The sequence below is a fragment of the Panicum virgatum genome, chromosome 1N (genome assembly GCF_016808335.1).
Source record: "Panicum virgatum strain AP13 chromosome 1N, P.virgatum_v5, whole genome shotgun sequence".
In the NCBI taxonomy this organism is placed as follows: domain Eukaryota; kingdom Viridiplantae; phylum Streptophyta; class Magnoliopsida; order Poales; family Poaceae; genus Panicum; species Panicum virgatum.
The window spans coordinates 8,020,731-8,043,687 of NC_053145.1; the positions used below are offsets into that span (position 1 = coordinate 8,020,731).

A 22,957-nucleotide genomic window follows, 5' to 3' on the forward strand; every position below is an offset into this window, starting at 1 on the left:
CAAGAAACACCCTTCCTCAAAAAAAAAAAGAAACACCCTCCAGCAGAAAATTAGTACAATAAAAAAATTACGTTAAAAAAAAGTGCAATAAAAATTAATGTCCAAAGATAGGTGGCAAGAAGGGCCATACACTGATACTCATTGCAATTCCAGGTTAATAAAAACAAAATATGCCCAATACAAGCTCAGTAATACTGATTGCCTGAGAATTACCAAGGACTGAAATAAAACAACAAATAAAAAATTAACTGGCACACAACTTTCATTTTTTAAACGAATCAGGCAGAAGAGCTGTTGATTATATTAAAAAGAAGAATAAACCCAAATTGGGTGAAATAAAAAACTATGGGAGTAGTATAGTGTACAACAATAAACTATGGGAGTTAATTTAGTTTTCTACAACAAAATACAAGCTCCACGTGCACATGCTGCCTTAAGCCATAAGCCATGGAAGCTTCCAGTGTTTCACCACACAAGACGTTCCCTTCGACCCTACAAAAAGGCAGCACAAAGCAGATAGCCGCTATGACAGGATTTTTACTTTTAAACGGAGGTCAGTTCTGGAAGCTGTGGGTCGTCTTCTGCACAACAAATCGGTCCTCCTTTACATTAGTATCCACCGTCACGAACCTGAGGAACAGGCTGTCAGGAGAGATCATTTAAGTAAAGATGACTGGCATTTGATTTAACTCTTTTCTAAAAAAAATCGTGCATAGAGCTGTTGGTTGAATCACATTTCAAGATTTTCATCCCAGTCTGAAAGTTCTGCTCAAATTTAAAAGAGTGCAGTACTTACAGAAACTTGATGTGTAGTTTGACAGCAAAACAAGCTCTATGTACAAGTTGCGTAAAAAAGACTAGCCATTTGAAAATCTGATGGCTTAACATCTTCCAACAGACAGCTTACCAATCTTACCATAATTTTGATGTTTTTGTGCGAACTGGCACAAGACTTTCACAATGGAACTGTATTTCATTGATTTCAGTGGTCCCATATGCCTGTGCAACAAATATAGAGATTTTATGGCTGTGAATTGAATTGGTAATAATCATAGTAAGTTTTCCAGAGGAAGAAACCAACGAGCACACACACCAATTATTCAGGTGGAACAACCTTGCATGTGATTGGGGGCAATGGGCAACAAGGGTGCAACAAAATTGCTTGTCATGAAATTAATGAAGAAGAGAAATTAGACTTACATTATCTCTGTGTAACGTAATCTCCAAGAAGGAAATCCCAAATGGCATCTAACTGGACCATACACAAGAAGAAGATCAAGTTCTGGTCCGCCGCTACCTGACGAAAGGTTTGGGACGTTAAGTGCTTATCCAGTATGAGAAGTAGAAATGCCTAGTTAATGGAGACAGCAAATTTAACAAGAATAATAAGGAGTCTCTTTTCCCCCCTAAACATACCTACTGTTCTCAATGCACTAGCCATGTCAGCTTCTGTAAAAACAGTAAACATTTTATCACATCCACGAGTATAGGGTGCATAGTTGTTGCAGCCTTTGCAGGAAGCTGAATAAAGTAAGTTTGCTGCTTTCGCAATGCCTTCTTTGGCATCAGAACCAGAAAGACACTCTATAACCATCCCTCCATGGCTACAATGTGAACTCTTGGTGTTTGCACAAACATCCTACATGTTGATAGCAATGTCAATTATAAGATGGATAGATTAAACAGTAGGAAAGCAGGCAACAATTGTCAGAATACAACTAGACCAATGGAAAGCTCTACTTCTTACTTACTGAAAAATTACTTGTGCTCTCATCTCTGGAGGCTTCTATACCATGTTCAATTGATTCCTTTATTACTCCTGCAGTGTATTGTTGCACTATTTATTGATTTATTGTGGAAAAATTAATGGAGTGCTAACTTAAAGACAAAAGTAATAAGAAAAATCATGAGCATCTAGACATTACTACATACTTCCAATTTAGTTGGATGCTGTAAACCTTCCAATTTCAGTCCTATTATATTCATTCTTTAAGTATTTGATTTGATGGGCAATTCAAATTCGTCAAAGTGATTTTAATATTTTATACTAAAAGTATGATTTGGAAGTTATTCTTTTTGCAGTACAAAAATACAGCTGTGATTTTAAGAGGTGAATTGAGGAATGGTATGTAAAATAAATCAATCAAACAGACCATGTCCCGTATTTGTTTCCAATCATTTCTAATCAGAAGTTCAGAACTTCTGTTTTGTTCTTTTTGGTAGAGGCCGGATGTTTTTATCCTTAATCTTAAAAAAAAGAACTTATGTTTCGTTAAGGAAAGCTATTACAGGCAGATGATAGGACAATAATATGCATCACTGGACTGAAAAATGAGAAGAGATACCTAACCCAAATCCAAGTAAGGAAGCATGTAAGAAAAATGCTCATTGTCACACCTTCTATGTCATAGAGAACTACATACTTGATTCCAACAGTGGAGAACCAGTGTAAAAGCTGTTTGATCTCCATAACATTCTTTGCTTCTCTGCTATCCACTACCACTCCCAAGCACTTAAGTCTCTCAAGATGTAGAATTTGGTACTTGGACAACAACTCAGATGAAATGAGGTAGCATTCTAGTTTCTTACTCAAGCATGACCATAAATCAAAGAGGCTGATTGCCATGTGGATGAGGCACCACAGCCATCCTAAGATGAGCCTTAAAATCATGTTTGACCAAAGTATCTGCATTAACCAAGATAGAAACAAAAACTATTACAAACTTCCCAAAATGCAACACAAAATGACTCGCATCATTAATTTCCTATGTTGTATTTCAAGACGTATTCAGGGAAAAGGAAAATAACAACGTCTGTCAAGCACCAGAACTATAACAGTTAATCAACTCAGCAATTGATGTCGAGCTGTTGTTTCATCTCAACACATGTTTGACCAAACAAACAAATATTATCCCAACTCCTCAAAAACATGAATATTGATAACATGCACACACACATAGAAGAGAGATAATGCCTTGTTGAAAGAAAAGCCCAACACTATGTACACATCGTGTAATCTTTTCTCTAAAAAAGGAATGCATTGTCTAATTTTGTAGCATATTTCAATCAACAACTTTGAGGGCTGTGTTGGAGTATATTGAGCCCATGTGTATAGAGGCCCATCTAGAGGCTCATGTATAGGTATTATATATACCCACCCTTCTAGGGTTTGAGGAATACAAGCCATTATTCTCTCCTATTCTCTCTCTTTCATGGTATCAGTCCTCCCTCTTCTCTCCATGGTCGTCGCCTAGGCCCTGCGCTGCCGCCGCCGCACATGGCCGGCCGGCCGCCGGCGCCGCCGGCCCTCTCCTCCTTCCCTCCTCTCTCCCCTGCTTCTGGCCCTGCTGCGGTCGCTGCCCGGCCTGACTGGCGATTCGATTTGGTGCCCGTCGCAGCTCGACCTGCGTGGCCCCTCCCCTCGGTCGCCGCCACCGCGGGCCCCCTGCAGCAGGGCGTCGGCGCCGCCGCCGGGGCCTGCGCGGGTGCTGCGCCGTGCGCCGCCGCCGCCGTAGCCTTGGCGAGTGCGCTGCAAAACCCCACCGCGGCTGCAGCCGCCGCCGACGCCCTCCGCATGGCCGAACTCCCCGGCTGCGGGCGCGGACTCGTGGCCGCCCGCAGCGTCCGCGAGGGCGAGGTGCTCCTCTCCGAGCCGGCGCTCCTCCTCTACCCGTCCGCCCTCGCCTCGGCCCCCCTGCAGCCGGGTGCGAGCGCCGCCGCCGGGCCTGCGGACCCCCTGCAGCAAGACGCGGGCGCCGCCGCCGGGGCCTGCGTGTGAGCCGCCGCCGGGCACGCGGGTCCCCTGCAGCCGGGCCTGCCGGGTCCTCTCCAGCCCGCGCCGCCCGTGCCGCCGCCGGGGCCTGTGCGGGTGCCCGCCGCCGCTGACGCCGCTGCTGCTCCTCTCCTGGCATCTGTGGCGCGCATCTGGCTGGAGCGGACTCGAGCGCGGGGACGACCCTGTCGAGTGCCTACGCGAGCTCCTGCAGTGTTGCGACCGTCGCGCCCACCCTCATGCGCGCCGCCGCCGCCCCTGCTGCTGCCGCTGCAGCCCCTACTGTCGTCAGCACCAGGGCCCTTCCCGTGGGCGCGTGGACCTCCGGCGCGGGCACCCCTCCCCTGTTACAGGCAGCCGCCCAGGCGCCTCCTCTGCTCCAGGGCGCGCTTCTGTTCCAGGCCGCTGCCCAGGCGCCTCCTCCACTCCATGGCGTGGGCCGCGCCGCCGACGCTGCTGCCTCCCTCGCCGCCGTGCACGCCGCGCAGGCTCAGGCCGTCGCGCCCGCAGACCTGGCCGCCGCCGCCGCCTTTGTGGCCGCCGTCGCGCCCGCGGCGCACGCCGCGCAGGCCGCGCGGGCCGCCGCCTCCCTTGCCGCCGTGCACGCCGTCGCGCCCAGGGACCCCGCACGGGCCGCTGCCTCCCTCGCCGCTGCGCAGGTTGTTGCGCCCGCCGCGCAGGTCCAGGCCGTCGCGGGCCCTCGTCCTCAGCCCCACCCGGCGGCCATGCTCGCGCGCTGCTGCTCCCCTGTTCGCGCCGTTCTGGACACCGCCCGCTCCACCCAGCCAGCAGCCGACCTGGCCTGGGGGGTGGGACCAGGCCGCACTGGCGCATTCCTTCAGCGCCATGGGGCGGATGCCGCCGGTCTGCACCGAGTGGATCGCCAACTAGGGTGCCTCCTTCCACACCACCCCACATGCTGGTATCCTCTCTTCTGTCCGACCCCCACACCCCTCTTATCCTTCTTCCATCATGGTTGGTGACGGGTCTTGTCTTCCTATCACCGCTGTGGGTTCTGCTCGTGCCTCTTTTCGTCTTCCCAATGTTCTTGTTGCTCCTCAGATGTTCATAACCTTCTTTCCATTCGTCAGTTTACAGCTGACAATTCTTGTTCCATCGAGTTTGATTCTTCCGGCCTCACTGTAAAGGATTCGGCCTCCCGGCGTCCGCTACTCCGTTGTGACAGTACGGGGCCCCTTTACACCCTTCGCCTTCCTTTTTCCGTTGCACCACTCTCGCCTTCTTCTTCGCCCTGGCCGTCTTGGTCTGCCACCTTTGCCACGATGCCGTCTTCCACCACCTGGCACCGCCGTCTTGGTTACCCTGGCCGCGATGTTTTGGCTCAGCTCAGTCGTAGTACCGATGTTCCTGGTACTAGGGCTCCTGCTGAGCCCCTCTGCCATGCGTGCCAGCTCGGTCGTCATGTTCGGCTCCCTTTTTCTTCTTCTTCTTCACATGCGACGCATTATTTGACCTTGTTCACTGTGACCTGTGGACCTCTCCTGTACTTAGCCTTTCTGGTTATAAGTACTATCTGGTGGTGGTCGACGACTTCTCGCACTACTCTTGGACGTTTCCTTTGCGCGCCAAGTCTGAGACTTTCCCCACCCTCCTCCACTTCTTTGCCTGGGTGTCCACTCAATTCGGCCTCACCGTTAAGGCCGTCCAGTGTGACAACGGGCGGGAGTTCGACAACTCCACCTCTCATTCTTTCTTCCTCTCTCGGGGTGTTCAACTGCGTATGTCTTGTCCGTATACCTCTCCTCAGAACGGCAAGGCTGAGCGGATGATTCGCACGATGAACGACGTCGTGCGCACCCTTCTGATCCAAGCCTCTCTGCCCCCGCGCTTCTGGGCTGAGAGCCTCCACACCGCCACCTATTTGCTCAACCGTCTTTCGTCCACTGCTTCTCCTGCTCCCACTCCACACCACGCTCTTTTCGGTAACCCTCCTCGCTACGACCACATTCGGGTCTTCGGATGTGCGTGTTACCCTAACACCTCCGCCACTGCTCCTCACAAGCTGGCGCCCCGCTCGACTCATTGTGTGTTCCTTGGTTACTCCCCTAACCACAAGGGGTACCGATGCTTTGACCTCACCTCTCGCCGCGTCCTGATCTCCCGACACGTGGTCTTTGACCAGTCGGATTTCCCCTACTCCACCTCCTCCACACCTTCTCCTGATCCCGAGCTGGAGTCTCTGTTTCCGACTGACCCGGTGGTTCAGCCACCTTTTCCTGTCTGTCCTTTACCTGCAGGTTTTCCCGGTACACTGACACCGTTCCCGGTGATTCCCGCTGCGCCGAGCGCGGCCCCCGGACCTCCGATCGTGCCGCGCGCGGACCCGATGTCTCCTGCTGCGCCACGCGCGGCCCCGGTGCCTTCCCCTGCACCTGCACGGTACGCTCAGCCGGTGCAGGTATACCGGCGTCGTTCGGCGCCGACACCGGCGCCGCAGCGGTACGCTGAGCCGGTGCAGGTGTACCGGCGTCGTTCGGTGCCGACACCGGCGCCGCCTCCTGCTCCGGAAGCTCCTGCGACACCTCCACCGGAACCGTCGCCGCCGCCGCCTCCACCGGCTCCCTCTAGAGCCGAGCCGGCGGTGTACCACCCGCCCGTCGTCCATCGGGATCCTCGGCATATCCATCCCATGGTGACTCGGCGGATGGCGTCTCAGGCCGCGACTCTCTTCGCCACCGAGGGCGAGCCGCGGTTCTCTCCGGTACCCTCCTCTGTCCGCGACGCACTGGCAGATCCTCACTGGCGTCGCGCGATGGAAGAGAAGTACGCGGCTCTCCTTGCCAACCAGACGTGGGACCTCGTGCCGTGTCCGTCTGGTTGCAATGTAGTCACCGGCAAGTGGATCTGGACGCATAAGCGTCGGGCTGATGGCACACTAGAGCGCTACAAGGCTCGCTGGGTTCTCCGGGGTTTCACCCAGCGGCCTGGTGTGGACTACGATGAGACCTTCAGCCCAGTGGTGAAGCCTGCTGTAGGATCAAGAACACCGACTAGAGGGGGGTGAATAGGCGGTTTAAAACTAAAACCAAGAACACTAGAGAAATTTAATTAGTAATAAAGGAAAGCCCTATGTTATGCTACTACTATCTCTAGATGGGTTTGCAACCTAGGATGACAAGATACAAATCAAGCTCTAGTGAAGTAAATTGCTCAAAGTGAAACAACAATTAAAGTGAGCAAGAGAAGTAACCAAGCTTGACACAAGAGTTTATCCCGTGGTGTCGATGACTTGCCGGTCACCCCTAATCCACGTTGAGGTGGATTCCAAGAATCAAACGCTCCTCTATCAAGAAACTCTTGATCTTGAGCCGGCTTGAATCAAGAAACCTCTCCACACCTCGATTCCACTAGAGTTGCTCTTCACCACTCCGATGAGGTGAGCACAAAACCTCTCACAACCGAAATCGGGGCTCCTCAACAATCTCCTTGGAGGTGCTCCACGAAATCCTCTTCTCCAAGCCGTCTAGGGAGCGGCAACTCCCAAGAGTAACAAGTTGATGACGCTTGCTTGAAGTTTCCCGAATGCCACAAAGCTCAAACTCTTGATGCAATGCACTAGGAAGCTCTCACACTCTCAAGAATGCAATCTCTAAGCAAGTGTGTGTGAGAGAGGGATGCCTTAGCTCTAATGTGTCAAGAATGCTGTTCAAATGGCCAAGAGAGTCACCCAATGGCCGGGCATTGGGTATATATAGACACCCCTCAAAAAACTAGCCGTTACACTCTTTTCTGCGAAGTCACGGACCGTCCGCGTTTCAAAAACCGGACTGTCCGCCGTTATAAACCAGTGAGTCAGAGTGCAATAAATGCATGTCAGAACTAGCCGTTAAGCCCTGGCGGACCGTCCGCAGTTAAGAGTTCCACACCACCAGAGACTAACATCGTCTCTGGAACAACTTTGAGGTTAGCCTACGGACCGTCCGCGCCTCAGCAGCGGACCGTCCGCAGTTTAACTTTTGAGCCCAAACCAGAGAAACATCCTCTCTGGTACAAACCTGAGATTAGCCGGCGGACCGTCCGCGCCCCATGGGCGGACTGTCCGCCGTTCAACTTTGAATCTCACACCAGACAGACACCCTTTCTGGTACACATTTGAAAAACAGTGGCGGACCGTCCGCCCACCTGGGCCGGACCGTCCGCGAGCCCACCAGAGACTCTGCAAGCTCTCTGGAACGGGCGCGGACTGTCCGCCCCTCTGGTGCGGACTGTCCGCCGTTACTCAGTCAGCTCTCAAACTTAGTCTTTTTCAAATCTTTTCAAAACACCGTTAGCCCTCATGCATGCAACTAGACATTTTGAGCAAAATGGCACTAAAGACCCGTCAAGCATGAGTACACAACCCCTCTTGATAGTACGGCTATCTATCCAACAAATCCGGTCACTTTTCATCCACTAAACGCTTTGTGACCGGTAAAATACAAAAGCCCTATTTTATACCTTTGCCTTGAGCCCGAGCTTTGCTCATCATCTCCAAAACTCCATACGTTCACAATCAAATCTCTTTCATCCGTGGATCAACCTATACTCATTTTCTCAACTGAAATCGTTAATCCACAAACTGTTGTCATTACTTACCAAAACTCGAATTAGGGGCCTAGATGCTTTCAATCTCCCCCTTTTTGGTAATTGATGATAACACTAAATTTTGGAGTGATAAAAGTTTTCAAGTCAACTTTATACACTAGGCATAAAGTGGACTTGGAATTGAACTTTGGAAGAACTTACTCATTTTCTTGAAAATTTCAGAATATGGTATGAATAAATTCACAAAGTTCGATGAGTAGAGAGAACTCCCCCTTGATATATGCATATAAATTTTCATGAATACTAAGTACACATATATATTTGAAATTTTTGACGGAGTTTTCCCTACAAGTGGAAATCGAGGCATACAAGATACAAGATATATATGATATGAATTTTAGCATGGTTAGCACAACCTCATAACCACAAGATGAACATAAATAGATAAGAGTAGCACAAACTAACATAGTTCATCACACATTACAAACCAAATGTTCAAATCCAAACACAAGTCTCAAACCGATCAAACATAAATATGTAAAGCAATACAAATGATCATGAGTGGCAAGCGGAAGCCAAAAGCGAATGATCTCCATGAGAAATCCATGAGCTCCCCCTGGATCCAAGCACTCCAAAGCTCCTTCTCCCCCTTTGGCATCAATTGCCAAGAAAGTCAATCCATCGGCGGTGGAGGAGGTGGCGGTGGGTAGAACGGCTGGTGCGGGTAGAACTCTGGAGGCGGCACTGGAGCCGGAAATACCGAGTAGAAGTGGTCTGAGAACCCTGTAAAGGCTGTGCTGAAAGAATCAAATCTCTGCTCTAGCTGCTCCTGCCTCTGCTCAAGCTGCTCAAACTGCTCAGAAGAGGGCAAATCCTCAAAACGTGAGTCAAGTGCTGCTATATCTGAGTGTAAACTCTCCTGAAACCCCTGCATCTGAGCCATCATGGGCTGAAGCATCTGCTGTTGCATGTTCTGAAAGTTGAGGTTCATCTGATTCTGCATCTGATTAGCCAACTCCGCAATCTGAGAGGACATGCTCTCCTGCATGGATGCAAAGTATGGGTCAAAATAGCCAGCTGGAGGAGCCCACTGCTGCTGTGCTGGAGGGTGCGGTGGTGGCATGGCATGCTGAGCTGCAGCTGCTCCCATGTGAGCATCATCATCACTATCATCATCATTCCCCTGTACATCAGCATCCATATCATCTCCAGGGAAAGGAGTCAGAGGCCTCAAAAGAAAAGCATTGTCATTCTTAAATGGCCTGAAAGGAGTGTGCTTGCTTTCACATAACCCTCTGAAGCTAGTCTTAACCTTGATGATGGACATAATATATGGAGCAAAATACAAGTTCATCTCCATGTTAAGCATCAAATCTGCAAGCTGATCCATGATGAGAGCAATGACATTTATCCTATTTCCATTCATGACATGAGATATCACATTCCAATAGTGTCCTCTAATCTTGTCCTTGTTGCCACTCTTAGGCATGAATGTGACTCTAGCAATCTTATTGATCACTGCAGGATGATGCCTCAGACCCTGAGTGCCCCCAAAAGTTCTAGCAATTCCAAGATGTGTAGGCTCATAGAACATGGGATAGTCATTCTCATCTAGAGGGTTTTCTAACACAATATTCATACTTTGCTCACTAGTGATGAAATTATAATCCAATTCATTTGCCTCAGCAAACTGTGCAAATGTAGCACCATAGGTTCTTTTCCCAGTTGTCCACCTAAAAGTTTCCTCAACCATGTTGATCTCTAGAGTGGCATAGAACTGGCGTATCACAGTTTCATTCCAATCACACCTATGCTGCAGAAAATTAGCTAACCCCATTTGCTGAAATCTATCCACTAGATCAGACATGACTTGATGTTATCTCATATAGCCTAGGTCAATGGTCTGATGTTTGAATACATTTTTCTTAATTAGATGACCAAAGTAAACATCTTTTTGTACCTCGGTTTTGAAGAAGAGAATGTTGGTGTCACAAGGCAAGCTGAACTGATCCACTGCTCTTGCATTTGCATAGCTTTCTACAGTCCACTGTCGACTAGGTAGATCCAGCCCCATCAAATCTGTAACATCATTGTCAACCCCCTCAGTATCTTCTTCTGAAGACTCATCACCAACATCTCCCATTGAAGATGCAGCAGCCATCTCACTGACATTTGGAGCATAGTCCACATCATCCGAATCATCACTGTCTCTTTGCCTTTTAGAAGTCATTGCCTTCTTGATTTTAAAAGCTGTGGCCTTGATGATCTTCCGAGGTGGCCTGAGTTCAAGATTTAACCATAAGAACAATTACTAAAGCAATAGGATCAATCCATAAAGATATAACTCAATTCAGCATTTCTGAAAAATCTGATACTGGCGGACCGTCCGCTCTTCTGAACGCGGACCGTCCACGGTTCATGAACTACCATGGCGGACCGTCCGCGTCCAGCAGGCGGACTGTCCGCGACCCATCTGTTCTGCGCAGGAACACAAAATCGCCCTCATCTTTGATTCACCCATATTTTGAGTTTTGATTCAAATCCACCAACCAAATTATAACCAAAGCATCTCCTCATCACTATGAATAAGATCCCCCAAGTATTTTCAAGAGTCCATGGTCCAAAAATAGATCGGAGCATCTAACCCTAACTCTTTCCAATAAAGAAAACCAAGAACAAGAGTAAGGGATTCATCGAAATACCGAGTGGACATGATGCACAATCTTGAGAAGAGTCCGGGGATGTGCTCGGACCGTCCGGGAACCACTCCAAAAAGCCTTGACCTTGTGGTCTCCCCCACGTGCTTGAGAGAGAAAGAGAGAGAGCTTTTGGATGTTTGGGTGCGGTTTGGTGGAGGGGAGTGAGAGGGACATCCAATATAAGTAAAGCCTGGCCGACCCCACCTTTCTGTCCAGTCGTGGACTGTCCAAGATGTCCTGGCGGACCGTCCGCCTTTGAATTTTGTACACTGCCAACTGACTGAAACTGCCTCTGGTAAAATTTGCCCAGCACAGGCGGACTGTCCGCGGTCCTTTTGCGGACTGTCCGCAATGTATTTCTGAGGTTGAGAACTTCTCTGCAGAGCCTCTGGTGGACAAGTCTAATGAACGGCGGACTTTCCGCCCCTTACCCGCGGACTGTCCGCAGTACCAAATTTCAGACTGTCCAGAATTGTGCCAACTTTCTCAATTCCAACCTCAATTTGGGATCATTGCTCATATAAAAATCCAAAAATCTCAAATATTGCATGAAAACCTTCAAAAGACTCATATGAGCAAGTTTCAACAAGAATTCAAAAATAAATTGAGTAGAATCATGAAAACTCATAAATGGCTCAAAAATACCTCAAAAAATCAGAAAAATGAAACAACTAGTGCATGAAAGAACCATATGCCACATGTGCTAGTTTTCAAGCCACATTTGAGAGTCAATGATATTTAACTCATTTCTCAATTTGCAAAACCGAGATTCATCCAAAGGCTTGGTAAATATATCGGCTAATTGATCATCCGTGCCAATACCATCAATCTTGATATCACCCTTATTCACATGATCTTTAAGAAAATGATGGCGGATATCAATATGCTTGGTTCTTGAATGTTGAACCGGATTAGAGGCAATCTTCACGGCACTTTCATTATCACACAACAAGAGAATTTCATCAAATTTCACACCATAGTCAAGAAGAGTTTGATTCATCCATAATAATTGTGCACAACAACTTCCGGCCGAGATATATTCTGCTTCGGCGGTTGAAAGAGCCACGGAATTTTGCTTCTTTGATGATCATGATACAAGAGATCTTCCAAGAAATTGACAACCACCGGAGGTGCTTGTTCTATCAACCTTGCACCCCGCATAATCCGAATCCGAGAATCCAACAAAATCAAAATGAGCACCCTTGGGATACCACAAACCAATATTAGGAGAATATTTCAAGTATCTCAAGATCCTTTTGACGGCGGTCAAATGACATTCTCTAGGTGCGGCTTGAAATCGTGCACACATGCAAACACTAAACATGATGTCGGGCCTAGATGCGGTCAAATAAAGCAAACTATCAATCATAGAATGGTAAAGCTTTTGGTCAACCGGGTTACCTCCCTCATCTAGGTCGAGATGACCATTGGTGGCCATAGGAGTCTTGATTGGTTTTGCATCTTCCATACCAAATTTTTTCAAGATATCCTTCACATATTTTGATTGACACACAAAGGTGCATTCCTTGGGTTGCTTGATTTGAAGTCCAAGAAAAAAACTCAATTCACCAATCATGGACATTTCAAATTCCCTAGACATCATTTCACCAAATTCCTCACAAAAACTTGGGTTAGTTGAACCAAAGATAATATCATCAACATAAATTTGACAAACAAACAAATCTTTACCAATATCTTTAGTGAACAAAGTAGTGTCAACCTTACCAATTTTGAAGCCCTTAGAGGTTAGAAATTCCCTCAATCTTTCATACCAAGCTCGTGGAGCTTGCTTAAGACCATAAAGAGCTTTAGAGAGCTTGTATACATGATTTGGCTTCTGGGATCTTCAAAACCGAGAGGTTGCTCAACAAAAATAAGTTCACTAATCTTGCCATTTAAGAAAGCACTTTTCACATCCGTTTGAAAAAGTTTTATGTTGTGAGAGCAAGCATAAGCTAATAAACATCTAATAGCTTCTAATCTAGCAACGGGAGCAAAAGTTTCACCGAAATCCAAACCTTCGACTTGAGTGAAGCCTTGAGCTACCAATCTTGCCTTGTTTCTCACAACCATTCCATCTTCATTTTGCTTGTTTCTAAAGACCCATTTAGTGCCAATAACATTATAATTCTTGGGCCTCTCAACTAGATTCCAAACTTGATTCCGGGTGAAATTATTTAATTCTTCATGCATAGCATTCATCCAATCCGGATCTCTCAATGCTTCATCTACACGGTTAGGTTCAAGAAAAAATACAAAAGAATAATGTTCACAAAATGAAGTAATGCGAGATCGAGTTTGTACACCCTTACTAATATCACCCATTATTTGATCCACCGGATGATCCTTGGCAAGAACATGATGAATTCTTTGAGGAACAATGGGTTCTTGAGATGATGAAGAAGGTGCACTAGGTGAACCAACTTGATCTTGTACTTGAGAATCATTATTACTTGAATCTTGTACAATTTGTTGTGCTTGATCATTTGAGATAGAAGTTGAAGGATTAACTCTAATAGAGATAGAAGGACCATCTTCATCTTCATCTTCTTCTCTTGGTCTAACATCACCAATTGACATATTTTTCATTGCATTTCTCAAACCATCACTTCTCACATCATCAAGATTTTCTTGTTCATTATGAGAACCATTTGTTTCATCAAACTCAACATCATATGCTTCTTCAACAATGCCATGAGTTTTGTTGTAGACCCGATAAGCCTTGCTATTAGATGAATATCCAAGAAGAAAACCCTCATCACATTTGCTTTGAAACTTTGATAACCGAGTTCCCTTCTTGAGAATATAGCATTTGCAACCAAACACTCTAAAATATGATATATTTGGCTTCCTTCCAATGAGCAACTCATATGGGGTCTTGTTATGAAATCTATGGCAATACAATATATTTGAGGCATGACAAGCCGTGTTGATTGCTTCGGCCCAAAAACTATCCGAAACATTGTACTCGGAGAGCATTGATCTTGCCATATCAATCAAGGTTCTATTTTTCCTCTAAACAAGATCATTTTGTTCCGGAGTGTACTTGGTTGAGAATTCATGCTTGATTCCTTTCACATCACACCATTCCTCAACTCTTGTGTTTCCAAACTCACTTCCATTGTCACTCCTCACTTTCTTCACCTTGAGCTCAAATTCATTTTCGGCCCTTATAAAGAATTTCTTGAATGTGTCATATGTATCGGCCTTGTAATGAAGAAAGAAAACCCTTGTATATCTTGAGTAATCATCTACTACCACAAGACAATAGTAATTTCCACCAATACTTCTATATGTTGTAGGACCAAATAAATCCATATGCAGTAATTCCAATGGTCTCTCGGTTGACATGACACTCTTAGTGGGATGAGTATTTGCCACTTGCTTTCCGGCTTGACATGCACTACAAAGCTTATCTTTATCAAACTTCACATTCTTCAAGCCAACTACTAAATCATGCTTCAAAAGTCGGTTGAGTTGCTTCATGCCAACATGACCAAGCCTTTTATGCCATAACCAACCCAATGATGATTGAGTGAATAAGCAAGTGGACAAGTTTGCCTCTTTAGTAGCAAAATCCACAAGGTATACATCCTCATGTCTAAATCCCGTAAAGATGTGATCTTTTCCATCCAAGCTAGTCACTACAACATCATCTTTAGTGAAACTACACTTATATCCAAAATCACTAAGTTGAGTGACCGCTAAGAGATTAAACTTGAGAGAATCAACCAACAAAACATTTGAAAGAGAATGATTGCTTGAGATAGGAATTGTGACAACTCATTTGACTTTGCCCCGGCTATTGTCACCAAAGATGATGTCACTATAGCCGCCTACATTTTCATCTAGAGAGGAAAACATCATTTGATCTCCAATCATGTGTTGAGTGCATCCACTATCAAGCACCCAATGTCTTCCTCCGGACTTGTAATTCACCTACAAAGAGGAAGTAACTCTTTTAGGTACCCAAACTTTCTTGTGTCCTTGAACGTTAGTGACCACATTAGTGACCAAGACTTTTGGCACCCAAATGGCATTCTTTTTAGCACCATTTATAGGTATCCCAACAAATTTTGCACTAACATTGCCATTTGAATTTTTCATAAGCATGTAACTTGAATCAAAGGATATGACTTTCTTGTTGGTGCAATTCTTCTCAACATGACCAACCTTCTTGCATTTTTCACAATATAGCTTGCCACTACTCTTCACAAAAGTAGTTTTGGTTTGCACAAAAGTCTTCTTCCCTTTCTTAGGAATATATCCAAACCCTTACTTGTTTAAGGTGAACTTTTGGCTTGTCCAACAATGATTAAACTTTGCTCTACTATCATAGCATTTTCTCAAATCATTAGTCAAGCAAGTAACCTCTTTCTTTAACAAATCATTTTCCATAATGAGAGATTCATTGCAAGAAGGGTTATCAATTTTGGTGCAAAGAGAACTAGTAGAGCTAGAGCCACAAGATTTATCATCAATTAAATCACAACTAACACCAATACTCAAAGTTGCTTTTCTTTTATGATTAAGCAAGGTATTGTGAGCTTTCTCAAGCTTCTCATGAGTTTCTTTGAGATTCTCATAAGAAGTCTTTAGCTCCTCATAGGAATCTTGAAGAGAAGTAAACTTCAACTTCAAGTCCTTCAACTTAGCCTTTTCCTTAGTCATGAATTCATCGGCATCATTAAGCATTTCAACAAGATCATCATATGAAATTTCATCAAGTTCACCATCTTGTTTTACCTTTGCACCACCCTTTGCCATAAGACAATGTGGTGTAGAGAAGAGTGATGGAGCCTCCTTGATGGCGATCCCAACAACTCCCTTGGATGGCTTGTCATCATCATCATCGGAGCTTGCATCGGAATCCCATTCAACAAAATAAGCTTGGCCATTCTTCTTCTTATGATGAACTTCTTCTTCTTTTCATCATTTTTCTTGTCCTTTTTCTTGTTTGGACAATTGACAATGATATGACCTACTTCACCACAATTGAAGCAAGTCTTGTCCCCAAAAGGATTCTTTCTTGATGATTGACCTCTCTTGCCAAAGTTCTTCTTGCTCATCATTCTATTGAATCTTTTGACAAAGAGAGACATCTCCTCATCCGATTCTTCTTCTTGGCATCCACTTTCTTCTTCATTTTTGCTATCTTGAGCTTTGAATGCCACATTTTTCTTTTTCATATCAATTTCTCCACCATGACCTTCATCTTGAGATTTCTTGAACATGTCATGGATGAGAATTTCTCCCAATATTTGTGTGGGAGTTGCGGTCTTCACATTTGACCTTACAAGTAAGGTCACAATTGTGTCATATCTTTCCGGAAGACATCTAAGAAATTTGTGGTTGAAATCCCCATCCGGTACCTCAAATCCAAGTACCTTGAGGTCATTCACAATGTCATTTAGCCGGTTGAACATCTCGGCTATACTCTCATCCTTCTTCATGGTGAATTCACTAAAATTCCCTTTAAGCAAATACAACTTGGCCTCCTTCACGGTTGATGTGCCCTCATGAATTTCCATGAGCTTCTTCCATATGTCATTTGCATTTGTGAGGCTCTTGACTCTATTAAATTCGTTCACATCAAGAGCACTAAAGAGCACATTAACCCCTTGATCATTTAGTGTCTCATTTTCCTCATCTAGGGGTGTCAAACTCTTTGGGTCCAAAATGACATATCCATCACTTACTACTCTCAATAGCTTTCTACTCATGGCTTTGAGATGAGCCGACATCCTAGTCTTCCAATAATCATAATTGTTCCCATCAAAAAACGGTGGCTTCCCAACATGAATCCCATGATCACTAGTCATTGTTCTACTCTAAGATGGTTAAATCCGCAATTAATGGAGTACTTAGCTCTGGTACCACTTGTAGGATCAAGAACACCGACTAGAGGGGGGTGAATAGGCGGTTTAAAACTAAAACCAAGAACACTAGAGAAATTTAATTAGTAATAAAGGAAAGCCCTATGTTATGCTACTACTATCTCTAGATGGGTTTGCAACCTAGAGTGACAAGATACAAATCAAGCTCTAGTGAAGTAAATTGCTCAAAGTGAAACAACAATTAAAGTGAGCAAGAGAAGTAACCAAGCTTGACACAAGAGTTTATCTCGTGGTGTCGATGACTTGCCGGTCACCCCTAATCCACATTGAGGTGGATTCCAAGAATCAACCGCTCCTCTATCAAGAACCTCTTGATCTTGAGCTTGAATCAAGAAACCGCTCCACACCTCGATTCCACTAGAGTTGCTCTTCACCACTCCGATGAGGTGAGCACAAAACCTCTCACAACCGAAATCGGGGCTCCTCAACAATCTCCTTGGAGGTGCTCCACGAAATCCTCTTCTCCAAGCCGTCTAGGGAGCGGCAACTCCCAAAAGTAACAAGTTGATGACGCTTGCTTGAAGTTTCCCGAATGCCACAAAGCTCAAACTCTTGATGCAATGCACTTGTCGACTTGTCACGTTGGGCCCACTTGTCGGGGCCCCAACGTCCTATGTATCCGCCCCCTTGGTCTATAAAAGGGGGCGCCCGCTAGAAGGAAAACTCAGGCTGGGTGAGAGGCAAGGCCCGGCATAGGATAGATTCATACACAACAGCAATCAAAACTTCTCCCAGTGGACGTAGGGTATTACGCTCCGGCGGCCCAAACCACTCTAGATCGTGTGTTCTTATGTGCTTATCTCAGAGCTAGATCAGCCCAATCGCCTAGTACCTTCCCGAGCACCCCCTCACTGGGAATAGGCGGGTGCGTTTCGCCACCCGGCTGTGGGTACCCTAGAAATCCCACGACATTTGGCGCCGTCCGTGGGGAGGATCAGGCGCTGGCTGGATCTTCAGGCTGCTGGGGCCGTGTTCATCCTCTGCAACGACGAACGAGAAGATGAAGAGAGGCATGGTGGCACCTACGCCGCATGTTACTACGCTGTGGCACCAGCGCCCTCGGTGCTACGGTGCACGGCAGCGGCGCCTGCTGTGCGTCGCCACTGCGACGCCTCAGAGCCGGCACGGTGGTGCGCGGGGGCGACGCCTGTTGCGTGCCACCCCGCGCCATCCCAGTGTCGGCTCAAGGTTTTCTCTCAAGCAACGGCCATGCTTCCTCTCCGGCGGCATGACGTCGGTTCAAGGCTTTCTCTCAACATAGAGCCTCGAGCCGACGGTCATCCCGGAGGAAGTTGGCCGTGTCGTCCTGCCGTCGCCAGCACCGGAGAGCCGCCTCAGCGTAGCTTGGTGCTGCTGCAGACAAGGCCCCGCCGCCAGGCGCGGGGGCCCCTGGCGCTAGCATCAAGGACAAGCCGGCGAACGACCGCACCTCTCCGCGCTTCGCACCGGTCCTTCTGCTGCGCAAGGGCGTCTGGCTTCTATCGGCAGACGACGACGGCGGCAGGGGGGCCCTCCCATTCAAAGCCAAAGAATTTGTCTCATGCTACCTAAGCATATGACAGCTCTTGGGCAAGGAGTGGCCCCCCGAGCTCCCGAGGTGATGCTGGATGATGCAGTTCAGGCACATCCAGGGCGCCTTCACCTCCGACGACCATGAAGAACCCCGGAGTAGTGATACCACTCCCAATCAAGAGAAGAACATGCTGTGCAGCCGAAGGTTACTCCTAAAATAGGGCTGGGAAAATTCCTCCTTTGTAATAACGTGGCGCCTACGTGTGAGTCCAGAGCGGTCATGGTCTGACCTTGTAAACCCGACCTCTGGCCCTATCGCACAAACAGGCAAGCTACGGTCCGGAGCGGTAGAGGTCCTACCTCGTAATCCCGACCTCTGATGTATACCGTGACAACCACAATAATAAAGGAGATCTTTCTCAGTTTTATCTTGGCTCCACCTTGATTACATTTTATTCGCCTTGGTTTAGCTTTTCTTTCCTCTAAAACAGAATCTTCCTATTATTGCTAACAATCCAAGATAAGTTGCTGGCTTGTGGCCAGGTGGGGACACCCCTTCAAGCTGGAAGGCAGTTCGGACCCCTAAGGACCTGATCCGGAGAAGTAGTACTCGTATCCTGGGGTAGAGAAGCTCCGCGTAGCTTAGCCTGGTAATGTACCCTAAGTTTACATACTTCACTACCCTGTTACAAGTACTCTAGTATCCGAGAACTGCTGTCTTTAGAGGTCCCGAGCTCCCTTCTAGTATAAGGCTTGGTTTCTCGCACCTTACTCTCAGATCCGGTGATATATTTCATCGGATCATCAGCAACGACTCAAGTCCACTCCGGTGGCCCGCTTCGGCGGAGACCGCTCGCCACGGTCGACTCAAGTCCACTCCGGTGGCCCACTCCGGCGGAGACCGCTCGCCACGGTCGACTCCAGTCCACTCCGGTGGCCCGCTCCGGCGGAGACCGCTCGCCGCGGTCGACTCAAGTCCACTCCGGTGGCCCGCTCCGGCGGAGACCGCTCGCCGCGGTCGACTCAAGTCCACTCCGGTGGCCCGCTCCGGCGGAGACCGCTCGCCGCGGTCGACTCAAGTCCACTCCGGTGGCCCGCTCCGGCGGAGGCCGCTCGCCACGGTCGGCTCAAGCCCACTCCGGTGGCCCGCTCCGGCGGAGACCGCTCGCCACGGTCGCCTAGAGCCAGGTCCAGGAGGTGGTGCATGCTCCCTGAGCGATCTGAGGTCTGTGTAGCCGCTTAGCTTGGTTCCGCACCTTAAGCCTACACCTTCGTCGCCCTGTGGAGAGCACTCTAGAGCCTGAACCTGGCAACCGGTGTACCGGCCTCAGGGGTCCGGAGCACCCGCTCTTTGTATAAGCATACCGACGCAATCAAGTTTGCGTGGAAACACATCTCGTTAGTGGCCCCACCCGCGGGTTCGTGCCTCTCCCGAGGTGGGCCCGGGGGCCACTGTCGGTACTCCAGGACTGGGGTACCCCCTCTTACTGCGTCTAGGCAAGAGCCTTGTAGTTATCCTTAACTACGTCCAGCAGCCGGACCCCTGCGGTCCGGAGCCCTGCTCACCCAACAGCGGTCCCGGACCCGTCCCCTGGTTGGGAAAGGTCCGGGAGCACCACGTGTCCCGGGAAAAGCTGGCGGTCAGCCCGAACGGCTGGAAGCTCCGGACCTCCCGAAGAGGACCGGATCCCCAGGGAATCCCGGACCCCCCATGGGGTCCGGGACCCCCTGTATAGTAACCGGATCCCTCTCCAAGGAAAGGACTCGTCACCCCGCCTCGGGGTGGTCCGGGGCCACTACGTGTCAACAGGCCCAGACACGTATATAAGGCTGCTTGGTCTCCTTATTAAGGCTCACCTACCGCGGCATTCATTACGACAGGAGGACGTCCGCATTAATGTAGCAGAAGCCGAGGCGATACTTTGACCAGGGGACACTATTGATCGCATATTACCAAGATAGTGGAGCTGCTGGCGCCGCCCACGCCGCGCCTGCCAGTCTGTCATAACAGATGGATACGACGGCTCGGCTTCACCCATTATGACGCCTACATAATAGCCTCCACAGGCCACGCCGCAAGCTACGCTCCCCCAACGGACACCTTGGTGACGGGACAAGAAAAGACCACCTTTTGTCATAGCGCTAGCAGGGCGTGGGAGCGTATCGGAGGAAAGATTCGTAACCACTGTTGCCATCTAAATACTCTGCGCAGTATGCTGCGCAGTCACGTTGGGCCCACTTGTCGGGGCCCCAACGTCCTATGTATCCGCCCCCTTGGTCTATAAAAGGGGGCGCCCGCTAGAAGGAAAACTCAGGCTGGGTGAGAGGCAAGGCCCGGCATAGGATAGATTCATACACAACAGCAATCAAAACTTCTCCCAGTGGACGTAGGGTATTACGCTCCGGCGGCCCAAACCACTCTAGATCGTGTGTTCTTGTGTGCTTATCTCAGAGCTAGATCAGCCCAATCGCCTAGTACCTTCCCGAGCACCCCCTCACTGGGAATAGGCGGGTGCGTTCCGCCACCCGGCTGTGGGTACCCTAGAAATCCCACGACAGCTGCCCTCCTCGATCTTCTCGGAGTTTCAATCCAGCCTCAACGTAGCTGGTGGCTAGTTGTGGCTGGGGGGTATTTGCCCTTTGTACTCTGTTTGTACTCTCTTCTTGTTCAGTCTTGAACACCGCTGCGTCGGTAGTTCAGACTGCGGGGGGGTGTTGGAGTATATTGAGCCCATGTGTATAGAGGCCCATCTAGAGGCCCATGTATAGGTATTATATATACCCACCCTTCTAGGGTTGGAGGAATACAAGCCATTATTCTCTCCTATTCTCTCTCTTTCAGGCTGCACGCCCTTCCAACCAAAAACTTCCGTTGCAAAAAAGAATTACTACTAAGAAATACCAAAACTTGAAGAATATGGAGGCTCAAGAAGCTTGAAAAAGTTTGCCTCCACCAGCTAATGAACAGCCGGTAGACCACCATCTTTGCCCTGGAGGAGGCATGCAGCTATTTTGGCTTGCAATTCTTATTTTGGTGAATCCATCTGAAGGTACAAGCAAGCATAAAAACAAATTTTTTTGAGGCGACATAAAAACAAATTGGTAAGGCTGATTGATGCTATAAGACGGTGCAAGGTATAAGTGTAACAACAGCATGGCTGGATTGAGTGGGGTACTTCAGGACACATAAACTAGAATATAGACTATAGACAGACGCTAGAAAATAGGGTAAGCCAGCTCAAGCCCAGTAAAATTTGGTTCACCATCGTAACAATCAGATGGAATTAAACATGTCTTCTGCATTTTACTTTGCAATAATAGGCACATATTTCGGCAAAAAATATCGTGGCACTTACAGTTTTGAAACCATTAGAGACTTCAGACATAAGTGTGCTATCCTTTCCTAAACACATATAATTAAAAGTCGGGTTAAACTAGATACGACCTAAGCAACTGATGAGACCTAACAATAGAACTGTACCTTAAGAGGAGTTTTACCGACTAAAGTCTATAAATTATTGGAGGCTTCAGGCTTGAGTAAATGGTTGGTGGGTGCATTATCATGATGGGCAGCATATAAGGCCCAACCAATCTTAATTAATGGCCATCGCGATCGATGCATACCTGAATGAACAGGACACATGCGGCGCAAACCTGCAACCCATTCAAGCAACGCAATCTTGGGAGTTGAAACTTGCTAATCAAAGCTACCAGATTGGTAGTAAGAAAGGATTTGCAGTGCAGATAAATGTAATGTCAAACCCAACAACCTGGCATCACAAAACCGAGAATGGGACCAAATCCCCTCACCACGCGAGGAGGGGATGAGAGCGCTGGCGGCGGGCGTGACGGGAGATGCCCGGACGAAGCCCGCCGGGGTGGGGTGGGGGAGTGCGCCGGTGAGGCGCTGACGGCGAGGGAGGTGGGCGAAGGAAGAGAGGCTTGGAAGTGGTTTTGATGGGCTCGAGTTAGGGCTAAGATTGGCTGGTTTGTTGGGCTGGATGGACGTCCAATGCTATAAGCCCATTTTTGGTTTACGATCTCGACGTCACTTGTGCTGGCTGGTCGCCTCGATATTCACACATATTTTTGTATTGGGGATCTCAATGCGTATTTTGAGTTCGACATATTTAAAACACAATCATATACTATAAGAATTAAGAAGCAGGGTAAAACCTTGGGTAAAGCTTCTCTTTAAAAGTACGCAGTGCATTACAAAAACTTACAATATCAAGAATTGAAAGTTTTGCCTATTATGTGGATCTCAAATGTCTATCAAGATTTTCTTTTCATGCAAATGCACCATGGGCCTCTTGCTTCTGTGAAGCCAAGCAAATAAGCATATATTATTTGGGGGGATAAAACGCTACTAATAATCTATAAAATGTAAAAGTTTTTATCTAATGCTCCGATTTACTGGAAGATTGACGCATTGATACGATATCGACATGAGGGTTTAGTTTCTTTCAAGCCCTCGATTTAATTTCAGAGCGTGGACAACTAATAATAATATTATGCTTTTCTGCCAATTG

The 22,957-nt window shown here is 47.6% G+C and overlaps 1 protein-coding gene across 10 annotated transcripts; it reads right to left on the bottom strand.

Moving 5' to 3' along the window:
* Positions 1-241: 241 nt before the first annotated feature.
* On the bottom strand, positions 242-22,399 carry LOC120654984 (dehydrodolichyl diphosphate synthase complex subunit NUS1-like). 10 transcript variants are annotated; one of them, XM_039932691.1, is made up of 8 exons: positions 21,907-22,399; positions 21,782-21,828; positions 21,328-21,469; positions 2,398-2,686; positions 1,752-1,819; positions 1,417-1,639; positions 1,201-1,297; positions 242-999 (listed from the first exon to the last, which is right to left on the bottom strand). In XM_039932691.1, exons 3-8 carry the CDS (start codon positions 21,406-21,408, stop codon positions 882-884), a joined length of 876 nt encoding a protein of 291 aa, XP_039788625.1. In that variant the 5' UTR covers positions 21,409-21,469; positions 21,782-21,828; positions 21,907-22,399; the 3' UTR covers positions 242-881. The 10 variants fall into 10 exon arrangements, with proteins under 10 accessions (XP_039788625.1, XP_039788628.1, XP_039788623.1 ...); XM_039932694.1 differs by lacking the exon at positions 21,328-21,469; XM_039932689.1 differs by having other exon boundaries at positions 21,328-21,828.
* Between the last annotated feature and the right edge of the window lie 558 nt (positions 22,400-22,957).

Excerpts from the sequence above, each read along its gene's own strand:
- LOC120654984 (XM_039932691.1), bottom strand. The coding sequence starts at position 21,408 with ATGGTGGTCTACCGGCTGTTCATTAGCTGGTGGAGGCAAACTTTTTCA. Across the intron at positions 2,687-21,327 it reads TCCATATTCTTCAAGTTTTG|ATACTTTGGTCAAACATGAT; the intron begins GTATTTCTTAGT and ends TGGTTAATGCAG. Across the intron at positions 1,298-1,416 it reads TAGTGCATTGAGAACAGTAG|GTAGCGGCGGACCAGAACTT; the intron begins GTATGTTTAGGG and ends ACCTTTCGTCAG.